At 42.5% G+C, this 23,605-nt stretch overlaps 3 protein-coding genes across 5 annotated transcripts; 2 read left to right on the plus strand and 1 right to left on the minus strand.

Annotated features, from left to right (window-relative positions):
• Positions 1-49: 49 nt before the first annotated feature.
• On the plus strand, positions 50-6,635 carry cirop (ciliated left-right organizer metallopeptidase). Its single transcript, XM_075450864.1, has 15 exons — positions 50-134; positions 1,330-1,705; positions 1,781-1,874; positions 2,053-2,104; positions 2,189-2,338; positions 3,632-3,757; positions 3,838-3,922; positions 4,048-4,193; positions 4,608-4,791; positions 4,876-4,945; positions 5,039-5,135; positions 5,346-5,453; positions 5,535-5,675; positions 6,220-6,329; positions 6,416-6,635. The coding sequence occupies exons 1-15, from the start codon at positions 78-80 to the stop codon at positions 6,633-6,635; spliced, it is 2,016 nt and encodes a 671-aa protein (XP_075306979.1). The 5' UTR covers positions 50-77.
• Positions 6,636-6,872: 237 nt separating this feature from the next.
• Positions 6,873-11,905, minus strand: LOC142369113 (E3 ubiquitin-protein ligase RNF19A-like). The gene is made up of 5 exons (XM_075451372.1): positions 11,462-11,905; positions 9,719-9,816; positions 8,586-8,680; positions 8,328-8,498; positions 6,873-7,723 (listed from the first exon to the last, which is right to left on the minus strand). Exons 2-5 carry the CDS (start codon positions 9,807-9,809, stop codon positions 7,265-7,267), a joined length of 816 nt encoding a protein of 271 aa, XP_075307487.1. The 5' UTR covers positions 9,810-9,816; positions 11,462-11,905; the 3' UTR covers positions 6,873-7,264.
• On the plus strand, positions 11,608-18,792 carry LOC142369112 (ubiquitin carboxyl-terminal hydrolase 47-like). 3 transcript variants are annotated; one of them, XM_075451370.1, is made up of 12 exons: positions 11,608-11,703; positions 12,521-12,650; positions 13,237-13,333; positions 15,124-15,233; positions 15,334-15,404; positions 15,729-15,851; positions 15,955-16,050; positions 16,137-16,265; positions 16,346-16,474; positions 16,558-16,598; positions 16,683-16,717; positions 17,704-18,792. In XM_075451370.1, the coding sequence occupies exons 2-12, from the start codon at positions 12,593-12,595 to the stop codon at positions 18,450-18,452; spliced, it is 1,638 nt and encodes a 545-aa protein (XP_075307485.1). In that variant the 5' UTR covers positions 11,608-11,703; positions 12,521-12,592; the 3' UTR covers positions 18,453-18,792. The 3 variants fall into 3 exon arrangements, with proteins under 3 accessions (XP_075307485.1, XP_075307484.1, XP_075307486.1); XM_075451369.1 differs by having other exon boundaries at positions 11,653-11,703; positions 12,518-12,650; XM_075451371.1 differs by having other exon boundaries at positions 11,653-11,703; positions 12,518-12,650; positions 15,127-15,233.
• The last annotated feature ends 4,813 nt before the right edge of the window (positions 18,793-23,605 follow it).

Here is a 23,605-nt window from a genome sequence, read left to right on the forward strand (position 1 = left end):
GCACAGGAGGAGCTCTCCTGCTTATTTTGGAGTGAGCTCTGCTGTGTGAGGGGAGCTTAGAGCTTTCCTGTTGAACTATGGGACCACATGGATGGACTCAGGTCACATTCAAATCCAAGGTTCTTAGGATTAAGGTAAGTGATCAATGCTCCACATCGATGGAGACGGGGCCTCCTCGGGCCCCCTGATGAGTAACTCTATGATGGGTTAGTTTCTTTTAGCTCCACTGTACTGATTGTGATAAAGACTGCAAAGTTCAGTGGGGCAGTAAACCAGCAGGATAAACACTATCTCTGGATGTAAGAGATGAAAACAGCACTTTTATTTTAATTTCGTCATCTTTGCATTTAGGGTTAAGCGCAAAAGATTTGAAAGCATCGCTGCAGGTGGGATTTTTGCAGATCTGTTACTGAAATTGTCTAAAATACTGGTCCAGATGTTGTATATTTATTAGGGCTGGGCAACGATTAAACTTTTTAATCTACTTGATCACATGATTTCCCTGATTAATCACGATTAATCGCATTTGTACGCAAAATCCAAAAATGAATCCAAAAGTAGTGTATAGCTTTTAGCATTTAGTTTTATTTTAAATGTGCTGCCATATGAATGAAAGTGCCATAACATTTGTTGTGCAAACACACTTTTAACATCAGCATCTTTCTGTAGTTTTTATGTAGAAGCCTCGCTCCACTGTCTGTTTCCTTGAATGACTTGCTGCTATCAGTTGTGTGTTTTGCCTTTAAGTGATATTTTAGACTGGAACTACTACGCTGAGAAGACAATTCAACTTGGCTGTGTTTACAGATGACTTTGGTTCTGTCGACTCCGTCTGGAAGAACTTTAAAATGAAAATGGCCGAGTAAAAGTTCCGTACCCTTCTCCATGTTTGGTGGATCCGCCGATTACTTTCTTTTCCATTTCCGCAGCAGAGGCTGTAGTCCTCGCTGCAGCTGGCCCCGGTTCGAGTCCCACATCGGACGGCCCTGTGCTGCGTGTCGTTCCCCCTCTCTCTGCCACCTGCTTCCTGTCTCTCTGAACTTTCCTATCCATTAAAGGCACAAAAAAGCCCCAAAATAAAAAAAATAAAAAATTGTTTTACATTTTTTTGTAAAAATTAATAAATAAAACCTGCTTTAATGCGCGATAAAATATTTATCGCCGTTAAATACGTTAATAACGAGTTAACTCACCCAGCCCTAATATTTATCAAGGTGCACAAAAGGTACATTCGACTTGAGTCATTGTTCTCTGTCTCGGTGTTTGTATAAATATTATTCAGCTTAGTCCCTTTCAGAAAGATTTGTAACATTGTGTCCTCCACCCCAGAGACTCTGGATGTGGGTGCTGCTGGGGGTAATCGTGGTGGTGGCTGAGCTTCCAGGAGCTCGGCACATGTGCATCTTTGATGAGGTCCAGTCTCAGGTCAGAGTGCTCAGAGCCACGCACATCCAGCCCAGACTCAAAGCCCTGACTGGGCCCGAGCACCTGCGGACCTCCGGGCAGCAAACCAGACATCCAGGACTGGTGCTGCAGCAGAGGAGCATCCAGGGAGAGTCGGTCCGGCCGGCTCCCACCGTTCCACAGCCAATCAGGATAAAGACCTGGATCCCCAGAGAGAGCGATAGCCTATCAGACGCTGAGAAAGCGAGGCTGGAGGCTGCAGTGGCGGAGGCTGTGAGGGTGGTGTCTTCTTTACTGTCAGGTGAGAAACAGGCAGGACGCACTCTTTGACCTTTGACACGTCGCTAACGTGAGACTGACTCGAGTTTTCTGACAGTGAACAGAACTGAGGGTCTGCTGCTGCTCAGCAGAGACAGAAAAAAGTACTGCAAGTTCCTCTGGAGGAATTCAACCGTCCTCAACTACAACAGGTGTGTAAACTAATTCTGTTTCTCCACAAAGATGATGTCTGGACTGCAGATCAGTACCACATTATTTACTGCAAAATCTCCAGGTTTTCACCTATGAATCACAATGTTTTTTAATTCAGTTCTTTACTGAATTATCATCAAATCTACATTTACAGAGTTGTGATTTCTCTTGCTTCAGGTGTGGCAGATTCAACAGCAACTACAGGACAGAGACGTGTCTGGATGTGAAGGTAAGTCTCACGTTCTACATGCTTCTGCTGCTTCTTCACGAATAATTTTGAGCCAAGAATGCTTCCCACTCCTGATTTTGACAGATCCCAGACGCCCACTTGGCTGGATGTGATATTTACCCGGAGGCTGATTCTCCTCGCAGGACAGTCCTCAGACCCGAAGGTGCCGGACTCCCCGACACAGACTTCCTGCTTTATCTCCATGTACAAGCAACTGACAAGTGTAGAGCAGAGGTGAAGACTCGATTTACTCTCAGAACTGAGAGATCCCATTCAGTAAAGGCTAAATTTCTTTTTTTAAATGTGTTTATTAATTTTCCTTTTTCAACACAAAACTTCGACACAACAACGCTCAAGCAACACACAATGACTCAGTTACACACAATCAGTATCCATATTGATAAAGACAGTAAAAAGTACATAAATAAGTGAATAAAAGAAAAGAAGAATGGGTGCACAACAATGTGTCCCGTTATTATGACCTTCCAGGGAATCCCTGTAAAAGAATGGAGGATACATTGAGGTCCAAGTAATTCAAATAAGTTTCCCAAACCTCATAAAATTGGTTGTAGTTTGAATGTGATACGCAAGTCAAGTATTCCAGAGGCACTAACTCAAACAGCACTTTATGCCATCCCTTAACATTTGGTTCCTTATTGCTAATCCACTGCAATTAAATATTCTTCCTCGCTGCAAATATAAGAATACAGAACAGTCTTTGATTTGTTAACCTCACACCTTTAGCAGGTGGGCCTAACATAAGAGACAATGGCTCCATCCCCAGCTTTAATCCCAGCATCTTTTCAATTTCTGTTGAAACATTAGACAAATATTTCTGCAGCTTTTGGCATGACCAAAGACATTGAGTTAAGAGTGCCAATTTCTGTTTTACATCTAAGACACATTGGAGACAAACTAGGGTTGAACTTAGCTCCATAAAGTAGACTCATAGACATCTTCCTACATTTTCTCCAGAGGAGATATATCAGGGTTATCCATTCAGGTCCTGTTGTGTACTATATAATGCCTTATCTGTAAATAACAATATAAGTCATGCCTGGGGATTTCATATTTCTCAACGATCTGTTCAAATGACATTAATGTATTATCAGAAAATAAATCTTTTAACATGATAATACCAAAATTACCCCACTGTCTAAAGCCAGCATCAAGTAGTCCAGGCTGGAAATCAGGATTATTCAGAATAGGAGTAAAAACTGAAGCCACGTGTTGAGTGTGACGGGGTTATCACAACACAGTTTTATAGTTTTAAAATTCTTAATAAACAGCATGTCTCTTAATGGAAACTTTGAAAGGGAGCAGTCAATATCTAGCCAGACAGAAGTCGTCTTATTTAAGATCCAATCATAAATGTATAAAGGCTAGATTTCTAAGAAGAAAGCTCAGAATTGTTCTTGCATTGAATAAAGAAATCTACCTTTTACACTGTTTCTGCATTTAGCTCTGCCCTACACTGATTAAAGTTCATTCTTTTGACCTTTTCTCCTTCTTTTCTGCTCACGCCAGCCTCGTGTGTTGGCGTACGCCGTCCACTGCCAGACAGATGCCCGCGGGCGACCTGTGGCTGGGGTGGTGGTCATCTGCAGAAACGGACTGACGGGAGCCGCATACAGTCACCTGACTGCAGCTCAGGTTCGCTGATTTTTAAGAAAGTTATGTCCTGGACCAGTTAACAGCAGGATCAGAATTACCTTTGATCGTCTGTTTTTCAGACTGTGATTCACGAGTTGTTTCATGCTCTTGGTTTCTCTAAAGACCTCTTCAGCACATGGCGCCGCTGTCCTTCATCTTCTCAAGGTTTTTATTCAGCACTGACTGATTTCAATGTTTTTGGGATTGTGTGTGAGTATAAGGGTTTAAAAAGATTGGTGTGTATCAGGCAGAAAATGGTTCCTTCCTTGTGTTTTACTTTGATCCTGCAGCGGATGCTAAATGTTCTCCTCGTGGCAAAGTGACTCACTCTGATGGATCCAAACAGATGAGGATCTATACTCCGTCCATCGTTTCAGCCCTGCAGAGGCACCTGGTGTCCACTGATCCCGACCTGGGCGGACCGCTGGAGAACCTGGTACTGAGCACCTCCGTTTACCTTCATGCTGACTTCACCTTCATGCTGGTGCACGGCTGACTTTACCTTCATGCTGGTGCACGACTGACTTTACCTTCAGGCTGGTGCACGACTGACTTCCCCTTCATGCTGGTGCACGGCTGACTTCACCTTCATGCTGGTGCACGGCTGACTTCACCTTCATGCTGGTGCACGACTGACTTATCCTTCATGCTGGTGCACGGCTGACTTCCCCTTCATGCTGGTGCACGACTGACTTATCCTTCATGCTGGTGCACGGCTGACTTTACCTTCATGCTGGTGCACGACTGACTTCCCCTTCATGCTGGTGCACGGCTGACTTTACCTTCATGCTGGTGCACGACTGACTTCCCCTTCATGCTGGTGCACGGCTGACTTCCCTTCATTCTTCAGGATGCATCAGCGGACACGTTGTCCTCTCACTGGGAGTCCCGGGTCCTGCAGGGGTCCATCATGGCGGCGGTGCTGGGGCCTTCGGCCACAGTTAGGATCGACCCTGTGACTTTAGCTGCATTACAGGACACAGGATGGTACTCTGTGAACCTGAGCCAGGCACAGAGTCTGGTCTGGGGAGATGGTAATGAACAATGTTGACATTGAGTGCTTTTGGGCTCATCGTCACATGTGGACTGATTCTCAGAATATTCTCATCTTTAAATAGGTGAAGGAGCCACATTTGGCTCTCTGTCAACCTGCCGAGATAACTCCTCATCGTTTTTCTGCACTGGCAGGTAGACTTAACACTTTGTTTTGAGTTCACAATCCACTTTTTCTTTGCATGCGGCATTTCCAGCTTTAATGGCGGTGTCCTCCCTCTGTCTTAGTGGACTTGGGTGTCATTTTCTCCATCTTCACAAGGGAGAGTGTCAGACTGATCCATACCTGGAGGGATGTCGAATTTACAAACCTTTGAAGAATCAGGTTAGTTATGAGTCATCCTCACCAAACATTATCTTCTCATTTTGTGGTAACTATTGTCTGTTAGTACTCTTTCTTGATTTGAAATCATAGAAAATGTGCATAATCTGTCTCTGTATTTGGGGTTTGTAGTATTCTGGGATCAGCTGTGCATTTTGTGCAGTTTTACAACCGTTACAGTCTCTCGTTTTTACTATTTTTGCTCCTCTTCAGAGTGAATGCTGGAAAAAGGAAAATTCCGGGTGGTCAGCTGAAGAAAACGGGAGCGGAGAAGTTTTTGGCTTCGACAGCCGCTGCTTCTTCTCCAGCCTGATCAGACAAGTAGGTGTGTTTGTGAGTGTAAGTCTGTCTCTTGTTTAATCTGTCGAACGCAACTCTCCTGCTTCTCCACCCGTCTTTCAGATGGATCAGAGCGATTTAGTCCCATTCAGCAGCTCTGTGGAGGGTCGCTGTTACAGATACAGGTGTACTGGACCAAACAGGTACCAGATCCAAGTGTCTGGCTCCGAATGGGCGGACTGCCCAGCAGGGGGCACCACTGAGGTAATGTCACACCTCATAGAAAACTACTTCCTATTATTTAAAATCATTATTTAGAAATAAAACAACTATTGTTATCACATAAATGTAAATAAAATATGTTAATTGTTGTAGAATATTTACTCACATATATATATATGTTTGAATATGAAGCTTAAAAAGGAAAAGTTACTCGTTCATGTGTTTACATTGGAAACGAGTGAAATAAAATCAGACAGAGTGGAATTATTTAACACTTTTCCTTTCTTTTCATTTATAATGTATTTCACTACTCGTCTGGATCAATACGGGGGGAATAAATGAGATTGTTCGTCCAATATACACCGTTTGGTGCCAAAAGAAGCTGAGCTAAAACTGTGGCTTTAACCGGAGTAAATATGTCATAACATAACAACACGTATTACACAGATAATTTAATGGATTCAACAATAAAGTATTCATGTTGTATAATCCTGAGCAGCTCCAGTGTTGTTACATTTTTGGCACAAATTCCAGCTCTCAGTTGAACTCTGAATATAGTTTCTTTGCTGTTTTCTTGTACTTTCAGATTAAAGGTTACCACGGATCAGTTTTCTGCCCCGACAGAAGGTTATGTCTGTATCCTGATGTTACTCCTCCCTTAGAGCCTGGAAATCCACCTCTTAATTTCACTTCAAGGCAAGTACAACTTCAGGAAAACACTCTCCTGCTTCATTAGAAAAATGTAACTCATTCTAACTTCACTTTGTTGTTTGTTTGCTTAGTGGCCCCCTTCAGACTTTAGCCCAGAATAAGACCTGGGCTTCCCTCAGACTGCCAGAAGGGGGCGCTGTGGCCCCAGCGCTCTGCTTCGCTGCTGCTGTAGGTTTCCTGGCTGCACTGCTGGCCTCTTACAGGAAGTGTCACATCTGTGGGATCAGGAGCCGCTCTGTGGCCCCCGAGGATCACAGTGAACTGAACTTCAACAATGAAAGACTTGAATAATCTGACTTTGAGAGCTCGTTTAATGTCCCCTGAACAACAAGGACCGTGAGGCTCGTCATCCATGGAGTTACAGTTTACTGTACACAAGATCATATTAGGCAGGTTACAGATATCTAATAAACAGTAAAACACAGAAAAAACATTCATTAGTTTCGGTTGGCAGGAACTATGGGCCCTGAAATTCCTTTTCAGGTTCCAAGTTTCCTTTCTGTAAAGATGGTAATCATTTCTTTGAGCTCTGAAGATGATTCTTGATCGACTTCTATGTCTCCTGTGTTGCCTCCAACTGGTTGAGAAGTGAAACTTTTGTCTCCTGACAAAATAACTGTTTTGATCGTGTGATTTTCAGTCCCTTTAACAATCAGGCTGTGTTCGAAACCGCATACTACGTACTACATACTACAGCAAATTCCAGTTTGTATATTTTAAATGTGTTTTAATGCACACGTTGGTACCGATCATTCAAGCCACGGGCAGTGAGAAATAAACGAGTGATAAAACTTACTTATAAATACAAACTTAAAGCGAGATCATGTTGTTTTTATCTTTGTAAACTAACTCATGATTTTTGTGGATAATATTGCATCTTTTAGAATTTCCACTCCACCTCCCTTGATGGATTGTTCATTCTATCTTGTCTTTTTCTGCCATACGGGGATAGAGGTCTGTCTGGGAGCTACACCAGCTGCACAGATTCTGTACGGCGAGCTGGTCTGACAACACTCGCGCTTTAGTTTCAGGCAAACAAAGCAGAACTCCACGCGGCAGCGAGGACACGCGATGTTTTTGCAGAACTCTCGGCTATGTTCCACTTTCATGCCACACACGGGACAGGCTCGGACGGAGGGGCAGCTGGTGACGCCCTCCACCTCTGGCAGACTGATGGATTTGCACATCTGCAGCAGTTGCAAGTCTCTGTTGACGCAGCCGTCGTTGTTGCAGCGGTCCGACCGAGGGCCCGGACCCTTCCACTGCTTCAGACACTGCCAGCAGAACTGGTAGGTCGTCTTGCCGGCTGAGCACACGACACACTGGACACACAGGTTGGACAGATCCATCCTCTCCACGGATGTTTTGCACCGAGGGCACTGAGGTAGAAAACGGGAGGTGAGTCAACAGGCTTCATTTGGTTTTTAACTAAATTAAAAATCAAATCAAATTTATTTGTAGCACATTTCATGTAAAAACAATTCGAAGTGCTTCACATAAAATAAAAGCATTGCAGCAGGGAGTGGAAGAAGCATTAAAAATACATCAAAGAATACAATGAGAAACAAAATAATTTAAATGAATTAAAAACAAGCAACAGTCCAGATAAATTAAAAGATATCGTGCAGATTTCATGCATAGACGCATGAGAAAAGAAATGTTTTTAACCTGGATTTAAAAATGTCTCCATTTGGTGAAAGTTTAATCTCCACTGGCAGTTTGTTCCACTTGTTTGCAGCATAACAGCTAAATGCTGCTTCTCCATGTTTAGTCTGGACTCTGGACTGGACCAGCTGACCTGAGTCCTTGGATCTAAGAGCTCTGCTGGGTTTATATTCTCTGAACATATCACAGATTATAAACCATCAGCAGGCTTTTAAAATCTATTCTGTGACTGACTGGAAGCCAGAGTAAAGATTTTAAAGCTTAAAGAAGATTAAAATTAAAATTAAAATGAAAGAAGCTCTCAGAAAAGCCACTCACTGGCTGAACCTCACAGTATTCTGCAGCAGCCAGGCGGGCCATGGTCTCCTCAAAGTGCTGCATTTCTTCAACCGTCAAATCAGCCAGTCTGCGCACCTCTTGGTACGTCCACAGTTTGTTGCACTGTCTGGTACCCTCCACCACTGCAGGGCATCTGAATTTGTAATTCCCCTTCAAACAGAAGAATTTCCTCAGGAGAATGGAAAACATCAAGGGTTTCCTCCCCCACTCACAACCATATTTGAGGACGTGAAATACCTCATCCAGCAGGCTGAGGCACCACGATGTCAGTGAATCTGGGGTCACGGCGTGGCCGCAGGACATCTCTGCTCTGAGGGAGCTGAAATCAGAGGCTGAGGAGGACAGAAACGAATACATCAGCAACACCGCAATTTATACGAACAGCTGGAGATGAGCAGTTAATGTTTATCAGAATAACATCAAAACCTACTTTTTAAAAACAGAGGAGCATCAAAATTCTATGAATTCATCAGAAGTGCCAAAACTGGATGGTTTAAAACTATGTTGGGATAGGCACCTGGCTCAGGAGATTCCAGAAAATGATTGGAAAAATCTATGTGCATCACGGTACTGTTACTCACCTGAAACACAATCACAGCTCATCTATTATAAGATATTAAATAGATCCCACTGGACTCCCTCCAAATTGGCAAGACTGAAACTTAGAAATAGTGACATATGTTGGAGATGTAATAGAAAGGTGGGAACTCTGGTGCACGTGTTATATGAGTGTGACAAAACTAGTGACATGTGGAATGCAATAATTTTCTTCTTGAATGAGATGTTTGGTACACACTTGACCAAAAACCCTTCGTTGTGGCTTTTGGGACGGCTTCCAAATAATATTCAAATGTCAAAACGCCGAAAATCACGGTGTCGTTTAGCTATGATACCAGGGTGCAGGATAACTTTACGCCACTGGAAATCTCCCATCTTGTCCACTTTTAAGGAGTGGATAGAGGTTCTAAGCTCAATGGCAAGCTATGAGCGTGTCACCTATAGAGTGGCTGGGAGGGAAGATCTATTTAATGAAGTATGGGGCCCATTCCCAGACCAACTGCTGGATATGGAAGGATGACACTACCTACCTCTGCATATATATATATATATATATATATATATATATATATATATATATATATATATATATATATATATATATATATATATATATATATATATATATATATACAGATACTGAAAAAGAATACATTGTTTGCTATTCTTACCATGTAACTGTAATAATGTAACAGTTAGTTTTTTGCATCTCTCTGAAAAAAACAATAAAAAAACAAAAACAACAAAAACAACCTACTTATTTGCTGCACTTTTCTGTCCTCATTCTCATTAAGAGAGAAAATGAATCTTACAGACTGGATCCAGGTCATCCCTCCGACTGACGAACTTCAGAGTGGTGTCCCGTGGGTCGTATTTCTTCTCTTCCTGACCCTGAATGCTCATTTTGAATCTGTGGAGATGGAATGCACTGAGCCTTAAATTTGATATGTATAAGTTGGTTGATACAGCTGAATTAAAACGGTTGATGCGAGTGTGTTTTGCAGCTCTCGTTGTTCGATGTCTCGGTGTTGGGGCGTAAAACAGGCCTGCTTTCAGTTTAATAACATTCATGTATTGTGGAGGCTTCAAGGGATGTAAACAGGAAGCCTGATGTTTGATATATTTCACATTTGCACAAAGTTCAGTCTCTAGGAGTCGAGAGCCAGAAGCTCCTGGTTGAAGTATGATTATTGATTAACACTATAGTTGTTTTAAGGAATAAAATGCTTACTTTTATGATGTACAAATGATTTATGGTTGTTTATATTTGACTGACACTGTCCCTTTATATTCGATGTGAGTTAAAATCCAAATCTGAATCCTCTGTTTCCCAACAACAGATAGAAACTTTAGCAATCAATAAAATGTGTCCGGACAGTGAAGGAGTCGGACACCAAACCGCAGGACTCTTCCTCTTATTGGCCATCTGGCCCAGTTAAGATAAAAATACAGAACATTCTTAGATGGAGGGGAAACCAGAGACCACAGACACAGAGCAATAACACCTGAAGTTTTCTGCAGAGAAGATGCTACGCTAACTAAAATGCAAATAACAGATTTCTTGGATTTTTTTCCACATTTTCCTCAGGAAGTAGATGGAACGCAGTATCAATCTTCAGGCGATGCAGAAAGACTGGACCCACCTGATGAAGAGGCAGACTTACAGGTGACTAATGGGGCGTAAGACCTCTAAGTGGCTTCAAAATACTAATAACGTACACGAGTCCTTTTCAGCTTCTGCAGCAGAACACGTGAATCAGGACACTTAGAAATCTGTTGCCTCACTTGGTCCAGAGTGAACTGTGACCTCCATTTTGCAAACCCAGGGGTGAGCAGTACTTTTATTGAATATTTACAATTTCTTTTGAGTTTTTTTAATGTTTTCTAACATAATTTACAACATGTAGTACTGTCAGTATTCTGCCAAAACACAAAGTCTTAGGTTCGAATACATTTCAGTTTCTGATTCTTCATACACTTCCAAACATTTCTGAAAAGTTTGACAAACTTTGTCATTTTAAGTCTTGAGTGCAAATCGATGAAGAAAATGACAATTTTATTGCTTTATCGTGCATATCTCATGTCTCATAATAGTTGGCCAACCTCTGATCTGAAGTGTACTGTTGACGCAGCAACACACATCACAATAAACGCACTATGATCACTAAACTTCCCCATGTGGGGAATTCCCTGCTGGTTCAAGCCGGTAAACATTTAAAGGAAACACTTTCGTAACTCGGAAGATAGTTTATGTCACCTTTATTCGTGTTATGTTAAGGCAGGGTTAAAAATGCTTCATTTATAAATCAACTCCAGAGAAGTTGGTCGTTTTTTTTGCTATTGTTGGCCCTTTTTCAGTTCTGTCGTGTGCTTTAAAATCTGATAAGTTTGAGAAACAATCAAAACACACCCACAAAAAGATAATTTCACTCTCCCATTCACACCGATTTAAGGCAATGAACTTATATTAAGGAGGTAAAAGTAGAAATAACTAAGGAGGATGGGCTATAACATATATTAACAACATGATAATAAAAATAAGTATTGAGTTTTACCTTGAAAGCGCAGCTTATGCGTATAGTTTCCAAGACTTTCCTTGAATAATTCGCGCTCAAACGGAAGCAGAACAGCCACATTTATATGTAAAACTTATAAAGTGAAGTTTCTTGTATTTGACAGAAACTGTTTGTCTTCCTTGAGTGTTTTTGCTGCCTCTGCCAGCCGGTCCTCCTCACCCCTCCCGTCTGGCATCGAAAGTGAAAGAACGCAGGAGGAGAGTCGCGAGGCTGCGTAGCTGGTGAGTGTCCTCGTGTCCTACCGACTGCATAGCATTGTAAAACGTAATCGTGTTTTCTCGGTAGTCAACATCAACACGGTGTGTGTTACCGGCACTTTATAATTAGCTTTCTTTATCGTCTCACTGCCTCTTAATTGTCGCTGTATAAGATTTATTGTAGGCGTCGCCGTCGCGTAACGGAGAACTCCGACGCAGCAAAACTCAGAAACGCAGAAAAAAAGCTGCTGCTGCTTTCACTGACCCTCGATTGTTTTATGTTTCATGCGGTGGTGAATAAATACAGGCATCATATCGTAAAAATGTCTTATTTACTATTTATAGTTGTACATATTTGTTATGTCTGTGTATGGAAGCCCATTCCTGCCACTTGTGAATCAAAACTTTCCACTCTGTATCTCGTAATGATGAGATTTAAAGTAATTTATGTCAGACTAAAAGTCTAAATTATGAGATTAAAAGTCATAATTATGAGTTTTAAAGTCATAATTAGATTAAAAAAGATGCAAATGATATAAACAGGTGACACTAATTACATTCCACTATTACTTTAATTATTATTCAATGTAATTTAAAAAAAAAGTCATAATGAGATTTTGTTGTAAATGTAAAGTGTGTTATAAATAACATTTATTATTATTATTATAATTATGAGATAAAAAGTGTGACATTTAATCTCGTAATTATTATTTTTATAAATAAAATCCTACTTGCAGTTAAATGTAAGACACTGTTATCATTTCATGTGGTCCTGTTCATGTCTGTTCTTAACCTGTTTAGTATCCTTCCTGCACTTTTAACCCCTGATGTGTCTCAGCAGGAAGGATCCGTACATGTGGGGGAAAAAACAACAACATTTAAACCTGAACATCGTCATTAGAAGTGCAGAATTATGAATTGCCTCCGCGTAAAGAAATTCAGAGAGAAACTAGAGAATTTTTCCAGCTCAGGTAAGTGAAATACAGTATTTAAAGAAGAAAGTACACGTTCTTTCAATGCTAAGATTTTATGGAGAAGGACATAAAAAAAATCAGCTGAACCTCGCATAGTCTCAAGTATTTGTTTGTCTTATTTGGTAAATACAATGCATATTAAACCAGTGTCATTATTTATTTAACGAAATGCTGTTTTTCTAAGATCATTGCTGATGTCTTTCCTCCTTTTTATTGTGTTAACACACACCTGAATGCTTCAGATCAGCAAACTGACAAAACTTCTGCTTTTATAGAGGTGCTCACACTTACTGATGATCAATTAATCAGTGCATTGATCAGCAGCACCTAGCAGCTACTTACCCTATTCATTTCTATTAATTTAAGTAGTAAGAGAGTGCTTAGTTTTTAACATACTGATTCTACATTTTGGCTCAGTTTTTGTAGAAGAAGTAATGACACCGTATAATGTTTACTGAATTTAAGACTAATGTATTTGCCTAATTTTAAGAGCTGATAAGGTCAGATGATTCTTGATTCTCAGATGATTTCTCATGTATAACTTGGATAATGTGACAGTACTGTGTTGCTGCTGTGTCTGTAGATTACCACGGCCTGAATAGTCCCGGTCTGACATGCTATTTGAACAGCGTCCTTCAGGTGCTTTTCATGACGGAAGACTTCCGGGAGGCTGTGAAAAGGTTGGACATCTCCGTTTTAGTCTATTTTTTTATATTTGGGGGTCAATATTTATCTTTAGCTTGTGCTGGTAGATGGACAAGAAGCAGCTGCTGGGCCCAACACTCACAGGGGAGGAAATTTAAGGTTGGATGCATTGTGAGCTGCACAGCAGGCGAAGGTAGAGGCCTGGGCACGCCAATGAGTCCTGTCATAAACTGACTATTTGGGATGTGGATCGCTACCTTGCTGGTGGGGGCAGAAACTGAGCTGATGATTTCATCATTGTCCTGGGGGACTTCACTGCCCATGTTGGCAATGGCGGAGTGACCTGGAGAGGTGTGATTGGGAGGAACGGCCTCCCCGATCTGAACCCGAGAGGGGTTTTGCTTCAGGACTTCTGTGTCAGTCATGGATTGTCCATGACAAACACCATGTTTGAGCATAAGATGGTTCATAAGTGTACCTGATACCAGGCCCCTTTATCAAATCAAATCAAATTTATTTGTAGCACATTTCAAAGTGCTTTACATAAAATAAAAGCATTGCAGCAGGGAGTGGAAGAAGCATTAAAAACACATAAAAGAATAAAAGAGAATCAAATAAAATCATTTAAATGAATTTAAAAACAAGCAACAGTCCAGATAAATTAAAAGATATCGTGCAGATTTAATGCATACCACATGAGAAAAGAAATGTCTTTAACCTGGATTTAAAAATGTCTCCATTTGGTGAAAGTTTAATCTCCACTGGCAGTTTGTTCCACTTGTTTGCAGCATAACAGCTAAATGCTGCTTCTCCATGTTTAGTCTGGACTCTGGACTGGACCAGCTGACCGGAGTCCTTGGATCTAAGAGCTCTGCTGGCTTTATATTCTCTGAACATATCACAGATGTATTTTGGCCCTAAACCGTTCTGGGATTTGTAAACCATCAGCAGGCTTTTAAAATCTATTCTGTGACTGACTGGAAGCCAGAGTAAAGATTTTAAAACTGTTGTGATGTGTTCAGATCTCTTAGTCCGGGTTAAAACTCCAGCAGCAGCGTTCTGGATGAGCTGCAGATGTTTGATGCTCTTTTTGGGAAGTCCAGTTAAAAGAGCGTTACAGTAATGGAGTCTACTGGAGATGAATGCATGGATGAGTTTCTCCTGGTCTGTTTGGGAGAGGAAACCTTTAATTCTGTTGATGTTTCTGAGATGGTAAAAAGCTGCCTTGGTGACAGCTTTGATGTGGCTGCTGAAAGTCAGATCTGAGTCTATCAACACTCCCAGGTTACCAACTTGGTCAGTGATTGTAAGGGCCCGAGTCTTTAGGCCAAAGGTCAGTGATAGTCTTTGTTGTCATAGCCTGTGGCCGTATGTCTCGCCTGGCGGTGAGTCTGGATCTGTTGGCGGGGAACACAGCCGGACAGACCTGGTAAGCCCAGACGGGTGGTGAGGCTGATCTGGGATTCCTCTGGTAAAGGCCCCTGGCCATGAGACCTTCATCTCACACCTGCTGGAGAAGTTTAGAGCCGCTGCTCCGACTGCATCGACAGGAGTCAGCTGAGATGGTTCGGGCATCTGATCAGGATGCCTCCCTTTCAAGATTTTCCAACTGGGAGTAGGCGCTGGAGCAGACCCAGAACTCGCTTGAGGGGATTATATGTCCCGTCTGGGCTGGGAACACCTTAGGATCCAACAGCAGTCTCTTTGTTCTGCATACACCTGGGTCTGAAACCACCCTGGAGTGCATTAATCTGGGGGAAAAAAAGTCATATTGATGAATCTGTCTTTGTTTGACTTGACGCTCACATCTCTGTCTGTGCCACAGCAGCAAACATGCAGCAAGCATTGACCGACTCCTGAGAGAGCTGTTTGTTGATTTGGAGGGAAGGTCGACCAAAACACACAAAATCGCAAACGAACTGGGCATCACAGATGGTAAGATTTGTTTTGAGGCATCTCACAAGTGGTTGCAGCCTATTTGTGAAAAGGAACAGTGAGAAACGATTGATTCTTTTGCACTCACTCCTCCTTTCAGTGTTCAAGCAACATGACGCTGCTGAGTACTTTGAGAAGCTGCTGTGTCTGACCAGCCCAGAGGCCTCCAAAGTAGGAACGCACTCACACTTTATTCACGTGTTTTCAGGGTGCATTAATCTGCACTTACATCAGCTAAACCGTCGGTGACAGAGGAAGTGTTCAGATTCTTTACTCCAGCAAAAAACTACTGAATTGAAACATTACGTTCCTTCAATAAAAGTCATGAAAGTGTATTACACAAACTGCATTTTCCTTCTTTAGTTTAGTTTTGAGCAATCACATGTGGCTGAAAGTGATCTGTTTATATAACCGGAGAGAACTGAGCCTGCAAGAGGTGCTAGAAATGTATTTCTAATTAAATATTCATTTTAATAATTGCATTCTTCTCTCTAGATATTCAAGGGAGAGCTGAATCACAGGACCACGTGCTGCGGGTGCGGCCAGAAAAGTGATTCCAAAAACTTCTTTTGGGTTCTGCCGCTCGGAGCGGATTCAGATCAGAAATCCTTCAGCGTGGTACTGAAGGATGCTTTCTTTTCAACAGTTACCGTGTGTGTTTTAAGGGATGAATGCAGATAGAAAGGAAGTTGCAGGATGAACGGATGTTCTATGTTTACAGCAACAAGGACTCAGTGGTTTCTTCAAGGTACAAAGAGTCTGCCGGGACAACCAGATGTACTGCAACATCTGCAACAGAAAGCACGACGCAGACATCGTGAGTCTCACACTCGGTTTATTAAAGTGGTTGCTAGTGGTGGATAACTTTCTCTACATTCACTTGTTTCCAATTATGTGTTCCAGGAATGTGAGATGACACAAAGTCCAGATGTTCTGACCCTCCTGCTGAAGAGATTCTCCTTTGATTACAAGCAGAACCGCTACATCAAGCTTCAGTGCAAAGCTGATGTGGCCCAAACTTTACTCATCCAGGTATTTCACAGCCTGCGCACTTAAAAACGGTTTTAATTTGACATTTTTTAAATGGGAGCTCTCCGTCTTTATCTCATCAGGGCTGCAGATACGAGCTCTACGCCGTAGTTCACCACTTCGGTGATCTAACGGGAGGTCACTATACGGCTGAAATCAAATCGTTTGAAACTGGACAGTGGTACTGCTTCAACGACAAAATTGTTAAAAGTGTAAGCGGGCTCTTTTTTTTTAGAAATTTGTTTAATAACATGAAAAGTTGGAATTTATCGCAGCATCATTTTCAATCTTCCAGGTCAGACGACAGTATTTTGAAGTCGGAGACAACTCCCTGAGGTAAATGTAGATATTTTCTGGGTGTTTGGTGCCGTCTGCAGTCACTTTAATGATGTACTTTAACATGTTTCTCCTTTAAAACAGGTCTTATACAGCTTATCTCCTCATGTACAGGAAGGGTAAGTGTGCAAATGTGTCGCAGTCACCTGTTGAAGCTCTGTTCAGAAGGATTATTTTTTAATCTATGCATGTATTGTAACTTGGAAAGAAGTGGAAAATAAATCGCATTGAAAATTGTGGTATTAACACAAAGTTAGATTATTGCAGTTGATTGAATTTTATTTCACATTCTACACATGGATTATTGCATAAAGTTATTTTTAGTTGAATTTATTAGCACATTAGTTCATTTCGCACTGGAAAAAAAATCTAAATCTTACCAAGTATATTTGCCTCATTGAGTATCTCATTACACTTGAAGACACAATTTGTCTAAGAAGTACCATTTCAGCCAGATATAGGGACTTGTTTTAATATAATACATCTTGAATATCTTGTTAAGTGAAAAAGTCTTGAAAACATCTTGTTTTGAGTCATATTTCACATGAAACAAGCTTTTTTTTTTCATTTGAAGAGGTTTGTAAGCTAATTTCAAGATCACTTTTATCTCAAAAGTCCCAAATATCACATTTTATTACAATAAATCTTGACAAGCCGATTTTGACTAGTTCCATTGGCAGATTTCTTTGCTTATTTCAAGCAAAAACGTCTTGTATTTGTTGTTTTTTTTACTTATTTTTGGAGGGACATTTTTTCCAGTGCGTGGGTCACTTATATATATTTAATTTGTATTTATTTTTGATTACGGCAGTTTCAGTCCTCCATGTGCTTCTTTGAAAAGCAACGCAAGCATGCACCAGCAAACAATCATCACTTATAAGAACATATTAAAGCCTTTTTATCTTTTTATCAGTTTGTATGTTGCTTTCTATATATTCTATAGATTTTAGAAGCTCTCTACAACGACACGTGCTCTTGCTTTTAAATGTATTAATTCTTAATGAAAGTCCACCCTTCAGCTTGGTCTTAATGAGCAAACAAGGTGTCGATCTGTACATTTCTGCTGTTTGTGTCGGTCAGTAATTGTCCCCATTTCCTTTCAAAGTGACCCCACAGCCCAAGAAGACTGACAGAGGTCACCTGGAAGCTCACGCTGCATATTCAGGATTTAAGGCTGAAGAAATGCGGGGCGTGGCAGAGAGCCGAGAACCTGACCATCAAAGGAAGAAGGAATATAGCAGAGAATGGAATGATAAGGACTTAAATGGAGATGTGTTTTGTGGGAATCCAACAGGAGTTTTTAAAGATATTGCAAAGAGGCAAAAGTCGGATCTTCACACTGAAGGAACCTCTGCTTTATACTTGAGGAAATCTGGCGATGCGAGTATGTCTGACCCGAAACTGATTAAAACTTCCTCTGAAAGGCGGGATAACACGAGAGTCAATGGAACGAAAACACATCTTTCTGATCCCAGAGTCAAACCCTCAGAGGCTACAGCTGTGACCTACAACCACAAAGCATGTGCAGGAACACGCGGAAAAAGTACCGAACCTGAACTGAAGAACCAAACCTCGTCTACACCTCATGTTGACTCTTCTCTTCCACCTGTGAGCGGGCGCTCACGCAGTTTGTGCAGAGGGAATGGATCCGTGGAGCGCCACAGTTCGGCAGATTGCCGCCAAAGGTCTGGCAGCTTAAAGAAGCTCGATGTGCAAACGCGGCGCGTTGTTGCTGCAGACAGCAGCTATAGACTAAAGGCCTCACAAACTGAGGCACCGAGAGGAAGAACTCTCACCCACACTGGTGCTAAAAAGCATGAAGACAAGGACAAAAAAACTCCCTGGAGGTCATAGAATTGTAAGAGACAAGCTTAAAATCTGTATTTATTCACATAGAAACGCATGATAATGTGTGTGTGCCGCTGTCCACGCCAGCAGAGGATTGTTGTGATTGTTTTGTAATATCTTTTACCTTTTTAATAACATTAGGTGTTACATGAAGCCGTTGAGTTCATCCCTATCGATAAGCTCCATTTCCAGCTGATGGTGGGCTGGGATGCAGAGCTCCCCGCTTACCGCCATCTTGTTATTGTGGAAGATTTTTTTTTTGTGTGTTTCGATTTACACAACAAACATCGAAATGCAGAATATTTGTTATTGTGAATCCAACAATAAATCATGTGGAAACATAAAAGCAGCAGGAGGAGTTTCTTTTTCATTTCTAGTTGCCAATAACTGCACTTTTATATTTAGAGTTTCATAGTTCTGGTTCTGTTTGTAGCTGGTGTGCAACCGTGTTTAAATCAAGCCACAGAGATTCAGCTGGACTGAGATTTGAGCTTTAACTATTCATCATTTCCTAGTAAAATGCAGCTTTATTCCTGTTTCTTTATGTTCCAGCTCTCTCCTTTAGCAACACCATTGTTATAGCTGATAGATACACAACACAGCTGCATGTAGAATGACTGCTTGTAGGAGCTATTTGTAAAGTTAGCTTTTGTTTTTTGGTTCTAGTTGTAAATTTAATTTGCTAATTATGAGTAACTTTATTTGTTTAATTTCAGTGCTTTATTTATATTAGATTTTTTGCTAATATTCCTTGTTAGTTATTTGTTTTGAATATTTTTGGTAATTGGGTCACACTGGGCACCTGGAGTACCAGCATGCACCTGGGTGGGCCAATGGTTTTTTTTTACCAGGGAAAAGGAGAGAGCAGCAGGTTTTCTTTCTTCTTTTGTTTCTTTTATTGTTTGGAAATAAATAATCAGAAAACGCAAGAATTAATTTTTTGACATTCATCTTATTTTGCCTGCGTTAAACCACATCCCCCATGGTGCATCAGTGGTCTTTTGATTTTGTTTGGTTTAAGTTTAGTTTTTTTATGGACAAATGGCCACTACACTGCTGTGGAACAGTAAGTCAAATTGGAAATAAAACTCTGGGAAAGCCTTTCAAGCATGCTATAGGCCTATAGTGGAAAACTGCCAGAGTATGGCTGGGGGGGAGGACAGGGCGGGCCATGATTACTGCCCGGATGGACAAATGGGGATCAGTCTTGGAGGATCTGACCCCCCCCCCCCAGCTGATCCAAAGCAGAGCCACAACAGGCAGCGCGACAGTGACGCCGGAGCTCGTCTTAAACTGCAGGTAAACAAGGTTAAAAAACCAAAATGGTCGGTGTAATCATTGCGGTTTATAGGGAAGAGGAGGTGACCGTCAGGGTGTGTGACCACAAGAAGGATTTGAAGAACGTGACTGTGGCGCAGCTGAAGAGGAAGATTACCAGGGAGCTAGAGTCTGAGTTCCCAGGTAGAAAAGTACAAACCATACACACAGCACGCAGTAATATGGAGTTATATAAAGTTATATAAAGTTATATAAAGGAGCGAACGGGGTGCTGGGCTGAATTAAAACCGAGAAAGTCGACGGATCCAGCAGTGATAGAGTTTTGAATTCCTCACCAACACCGACTATAGACCTATAAATATGTCCATGAACACCGAGGCCGTTACATAACGGGAACCCTGGAGTCGCTCTCGTGCTGCCATGCAAGTTATAAGGCACCGAGTTTGATCCTTAACATCCAGTTTAAGTTTTTCAGTTTTACATTCACCGCATTATTTATTTATTTTAATTTTTTTTTATTTATCTTTAGCCCAGCAACTTTTAGGGAACAAATTCAGCTTTCTGTTCCCACTTCTATTCTACAAGCACATGCTTTATTGTAAATAATTCATGTCTTTTAAAAAAACATTTATCTTCATGTGTGTTATGCAACATGTTCCAAGAGAAAGGCGGAGCCAGAAAACGTGGCTCAGCTGTGACCATTTGTGGCCCACAGCTGTAAAATATGCAACTGCGTGTTTATTTCTTTACTTTTTTTGTTCATTCATGTCGTGCTTGTTGACATATGCCAGTGTTCTGTTTCATGCATTGTTTATGCACTATTGGTGTTATTTTCTATCGTGATAACTCAGGATAACTGTTATTTTTGGTCCTCTACCGCCATCTTCTGGCAAATTCAGGTAATTCCCTGTGCGACGAAAAGATGACTGACGTCATAACCATGGGACACGTTCCTGCTCAACTGTTATGATCTAGCGAATGTTAACTCTGATCTCAAAGTTTCAAGTTGCCTTGAAGGCACCGTTATTTTACCTTCTTCACAAGCCATTAAATCGTCAAAAGGAAGGACTTGTCTGCGTGGTCTGTGGAGTGGAGTTAACTGACTGTTATACCTGGCAAGGCGTTGGGGAGAACAGTACAGTAAAATAACGACTTCGGCGGGCTATCTTCACACTCAGGAGATCAATGACAACGGGAGAGCTACGCGCCATGTAGAATCGAATCATCACGACCGGATTGTCGTCTCAAGTAAGCACAACAAAGCCAAGTAAACATGTCGGAAAACGTTTCAAATTCGGGATCTAGAAAAACCAGATCTAATGCCTCTTGTTCATCCAAAAAGACAAGTTCCTCTGCTAGTAAACTGGCTGCAGCTAACGCCCGAGCAGAGGCAGAGGCGGCACGGACTGAAGCATCATTTGCCGAAAAAGAGAACGAACTGAAATTAAAACAAGCGGAATTGGAACTGGAGAATAAGCGTTTGGAAATAACACTGAATAAACTAAGCCTTGACAAACGAGCTGCGGCTTCAGCGGCCAAAGCAGATGTATTAGAAGCAGCCGCGCAACAGGAATTAGACCAAGTTTTCGACATTGATGTACCTACCGATGACCCGAGCGAACGCACCAAGGACTATGTTGAGGGAGTGATTAGGACAACGGTGCATATAGACAGCGCTCCTGTTAGTATTCTTGACGTGCAGGCTTCTGAATACGCCCGTCGTACTGTCGCTTCTTACCACACTGTAAGCCCAAGCAAATTGCCCCCTCAGCAGAACCATGCGCCACTTAACACACAGCCTACTCAAAGGATAAAGTCCTACAGCCAAACCACACAGCGAGGCTCTACAGAGCAACGTGTGCAGTGGCAGCCTCCTGTTCACACACCTACAATGGTACCCGATTCAGAGATGGCACATCAACCTTTAGGAAATGACATCAAACATGAACCAGTAGGCAAACCATACTTACCACTCAGCGCCAATGCTCATCAACAGCACAACCCTGCGAACGGACAGTCTAACGAAGATAGAGGAATGTCAGACTTTGTTAGATTCATGGCCAGGCGTGAGCTCATCTCCACTGGGCTTGTGCAGTTCAACGACCATCCCGAATGCTTCAGAGCTTGGAGAGCCTCCTTCCTGAATGCTATTAGAGACCTCAACCTATCTGCTAGCGAACAGCTCGACCTTCTTGTGAAGTGGTTAGGCAAAGACTCAGCCGACCACGCTAGGCGCATAAGGACTGTGTACGTGAATTATCCAGAGCGTGGGCTCGGGGCAGTGTGGGATCGGCTATATGAATACTACGGCGCACCAGAGGTGATTGAGAGCTCTCTGCTTAAGAGATTGGAAGAATTCCCCAAGGTACAGAACAAAGATGGGCGAAAACTACGGGAACTGGGCGACCTACTGATGGAAATACAGGCGGCCAAAGATGATGGGGAACTGTTCGGCCTTAGCTTTCTAGACACACCCCGAGGAGTCAACCCTATTGTGCAGAAACTGCCGTTTCACTTGCAAGAAAGGTGGCTCACGATAGGTTTCAATTACAAGGAACAAAGCAGAGCTCCCTATCCCCCATTCAGCCTCTTTGCTGACTTTGTGGGTCAGCAAGCGAGAATGCGCAACGACCCTGGATTCATGCTGGCACCCCTACACAATGAATACTCTAGTCATAACAAGCCAATCAGGTCAGACGATCAGAGAGCGGTAGCCGTTCTCAAGACTGGAGTGACCGCCACTGCCCCACTCACTCTTTCTGAGTCCCCACTTAGATACAGTTACACCAGCAGAGAGGACCCAGCCAACCATTGTCTCCTGCACAATAAGCCCCATCCCCTACACAAGTGCCGCGCATTCAGAGACAAGCCTATAGAGGAGAGAAAAGCACTCTTGAAAAATCATGGAGTGTGCTACAAGTGCTGCCAAGCCATACATTTGGCAAAGAACTGTAACAACGATGTGAACTGCACAGAGTGTGGAAGCAACATGCACGTTGCAGCTCTACACCCCGGCCCAGCACCGCAAGCCGGCAACCCTGCAGACCCCGCACCAGAGAATGGCGGGGAGACTGCTGTCTCGTCTTCATGCACCGAGGTGTGTGGGAAAGACGCCTCAAGACGCTCCTGCTCAAAAATATGCCTTGTAAAGGTGTACCCAGCCACGCATCCAGATGCTGCAGTGCGCATGTATGCTATATTGGACGAGCAAAGCAACCGCTCCCTTGTACGTTCTGAGTTCTTCACTGTTTTCAATGTCCCAGGGCGACCCTCACCATACTCCCTGAAAACATGTGCCGGAACAATTGAGACCGAAGGCAGACAAGCACGAAATTTTGTGGTGGAACCAGTAGATGACAGCGTGGCACTCCCACTGCCCCCCCTGATCGAATGCAATGAGATACCAAACAATCGCACAGAGATCCCCACACCTGAGGTTGCCTCCAGCCACGACCACTTGAAACATCTGTCGAAACACATCCCGGATCTCGATCCACAGGCCCCCATCTTGCTGCTCTTAGGCCGCGACATCATCAGAGCTCATAAAGTACGACAACAGGTGAACGGCCCACACAACGCACCCTACGCCCAAAAGCTGGACCTGGGTTGGGTGATCGTAGGTGATGTGTGCATAGGAGACCTGCACAAACCACCCCTTGTCCACACCTACTACACCAATGTGCTGAGGGACGGACGCCCCTCTCTCTTTCACCCATGCCCGAACAGCTACACGGTGAAGGAAAGATACTGCAACACCGAACCCCCCTCACACTCCACCTCACACAGGAGCAGCCTCACTAAGGCAATGCAGGACACTGATGAGTTTCAGTTAACCAAAGACGATGAGGCCGAGGCCCCTTCCATAGAGGATCTGCGGTTCC

Source organism: Odontesthes bonariensis, chromosome 19, assembly GCF_027942865.1.
Source record: "Odontesthes bonariensis isolate fOdoBon6 chromosome 19, fOdoBon6.hap1, whole genome shotgun sequence".
NCBI classification, from domain to species: domain Eukaryota; kingdom Metazoa; phylum Chordata; class Actinopteri; order Atheriniformes; family Atherinopsidae; genus Odontesthes; species Odontesthes bonariensis.

Excerpts from the sequence above, each read along its gene's own strand:
- cirop (XM_075450864.1), top strand. The coding sequence starts at position 78 with ATGGGACCACATGGATGGACTCAGGTCACATTCAAATCCAAGGTTCTT. Across the intron at positions 3,758-3,837 it reads GTCACCTGACTGCAGCTCAG|ACTGTGATTCACGAGTTGTT; the intron begins GTTCGCTGATTT and ends TCTGTTTTTCAG. Across the intron at positions 5,454-5,534 it reads TCTCCAGCCTGATCAGACAA|ATGGATCAGAGCGATTTAGT; the intron begins GTAGGTGTGTTT and ends CCCGTCTTTCAG.
- LOC142369113 (XM_075451372.1), bottom strand. The coding sequence starts at position 9,809 with ATGAGCATTCAGGGTCAGGAAGAGAAGAAATACGACCCACGGGACACC. Across the intron at positions 8,499-8,585 it reads GCCTCAGCCTGCTGGATGAG|GGGAATTACAAATTCAGATG; the intron begins GTATTTCACGTC and ends TTCTGTTTGAAG. Across the intron at positions 7,724-8,327 it reads AATACTGTGAGGTTCAGCCA|TGCCCTCGGTGCAAAACATC; the intron begins GTGAGTGGCTTT and ends TTTCTACCTCAG.
- LOC142369112 (XM_075451370.1), top strand. The coding sequence starts at position 12,593 with ATGAATTGCCTCCGCGTAAAGAAATTCAGAGAGAAACTAGAGAATTTT. Across the intron at positions 12,651-13,236 it reads AGAGAATTTTTCCAGCTCAG|ATTACCACGGCCTGAATAGT; the intron begins GTAAGTGAAATA and ends CTGTGTCTGTAG. Across the intron at positions 16,718-17,703 it reads TCTCCTCATGTACAGGAAGG|TGACCCCACAGCCCAAGAAG; the intron begins GTAAGTGTGCAA and ends TTCCTTTCAAAG.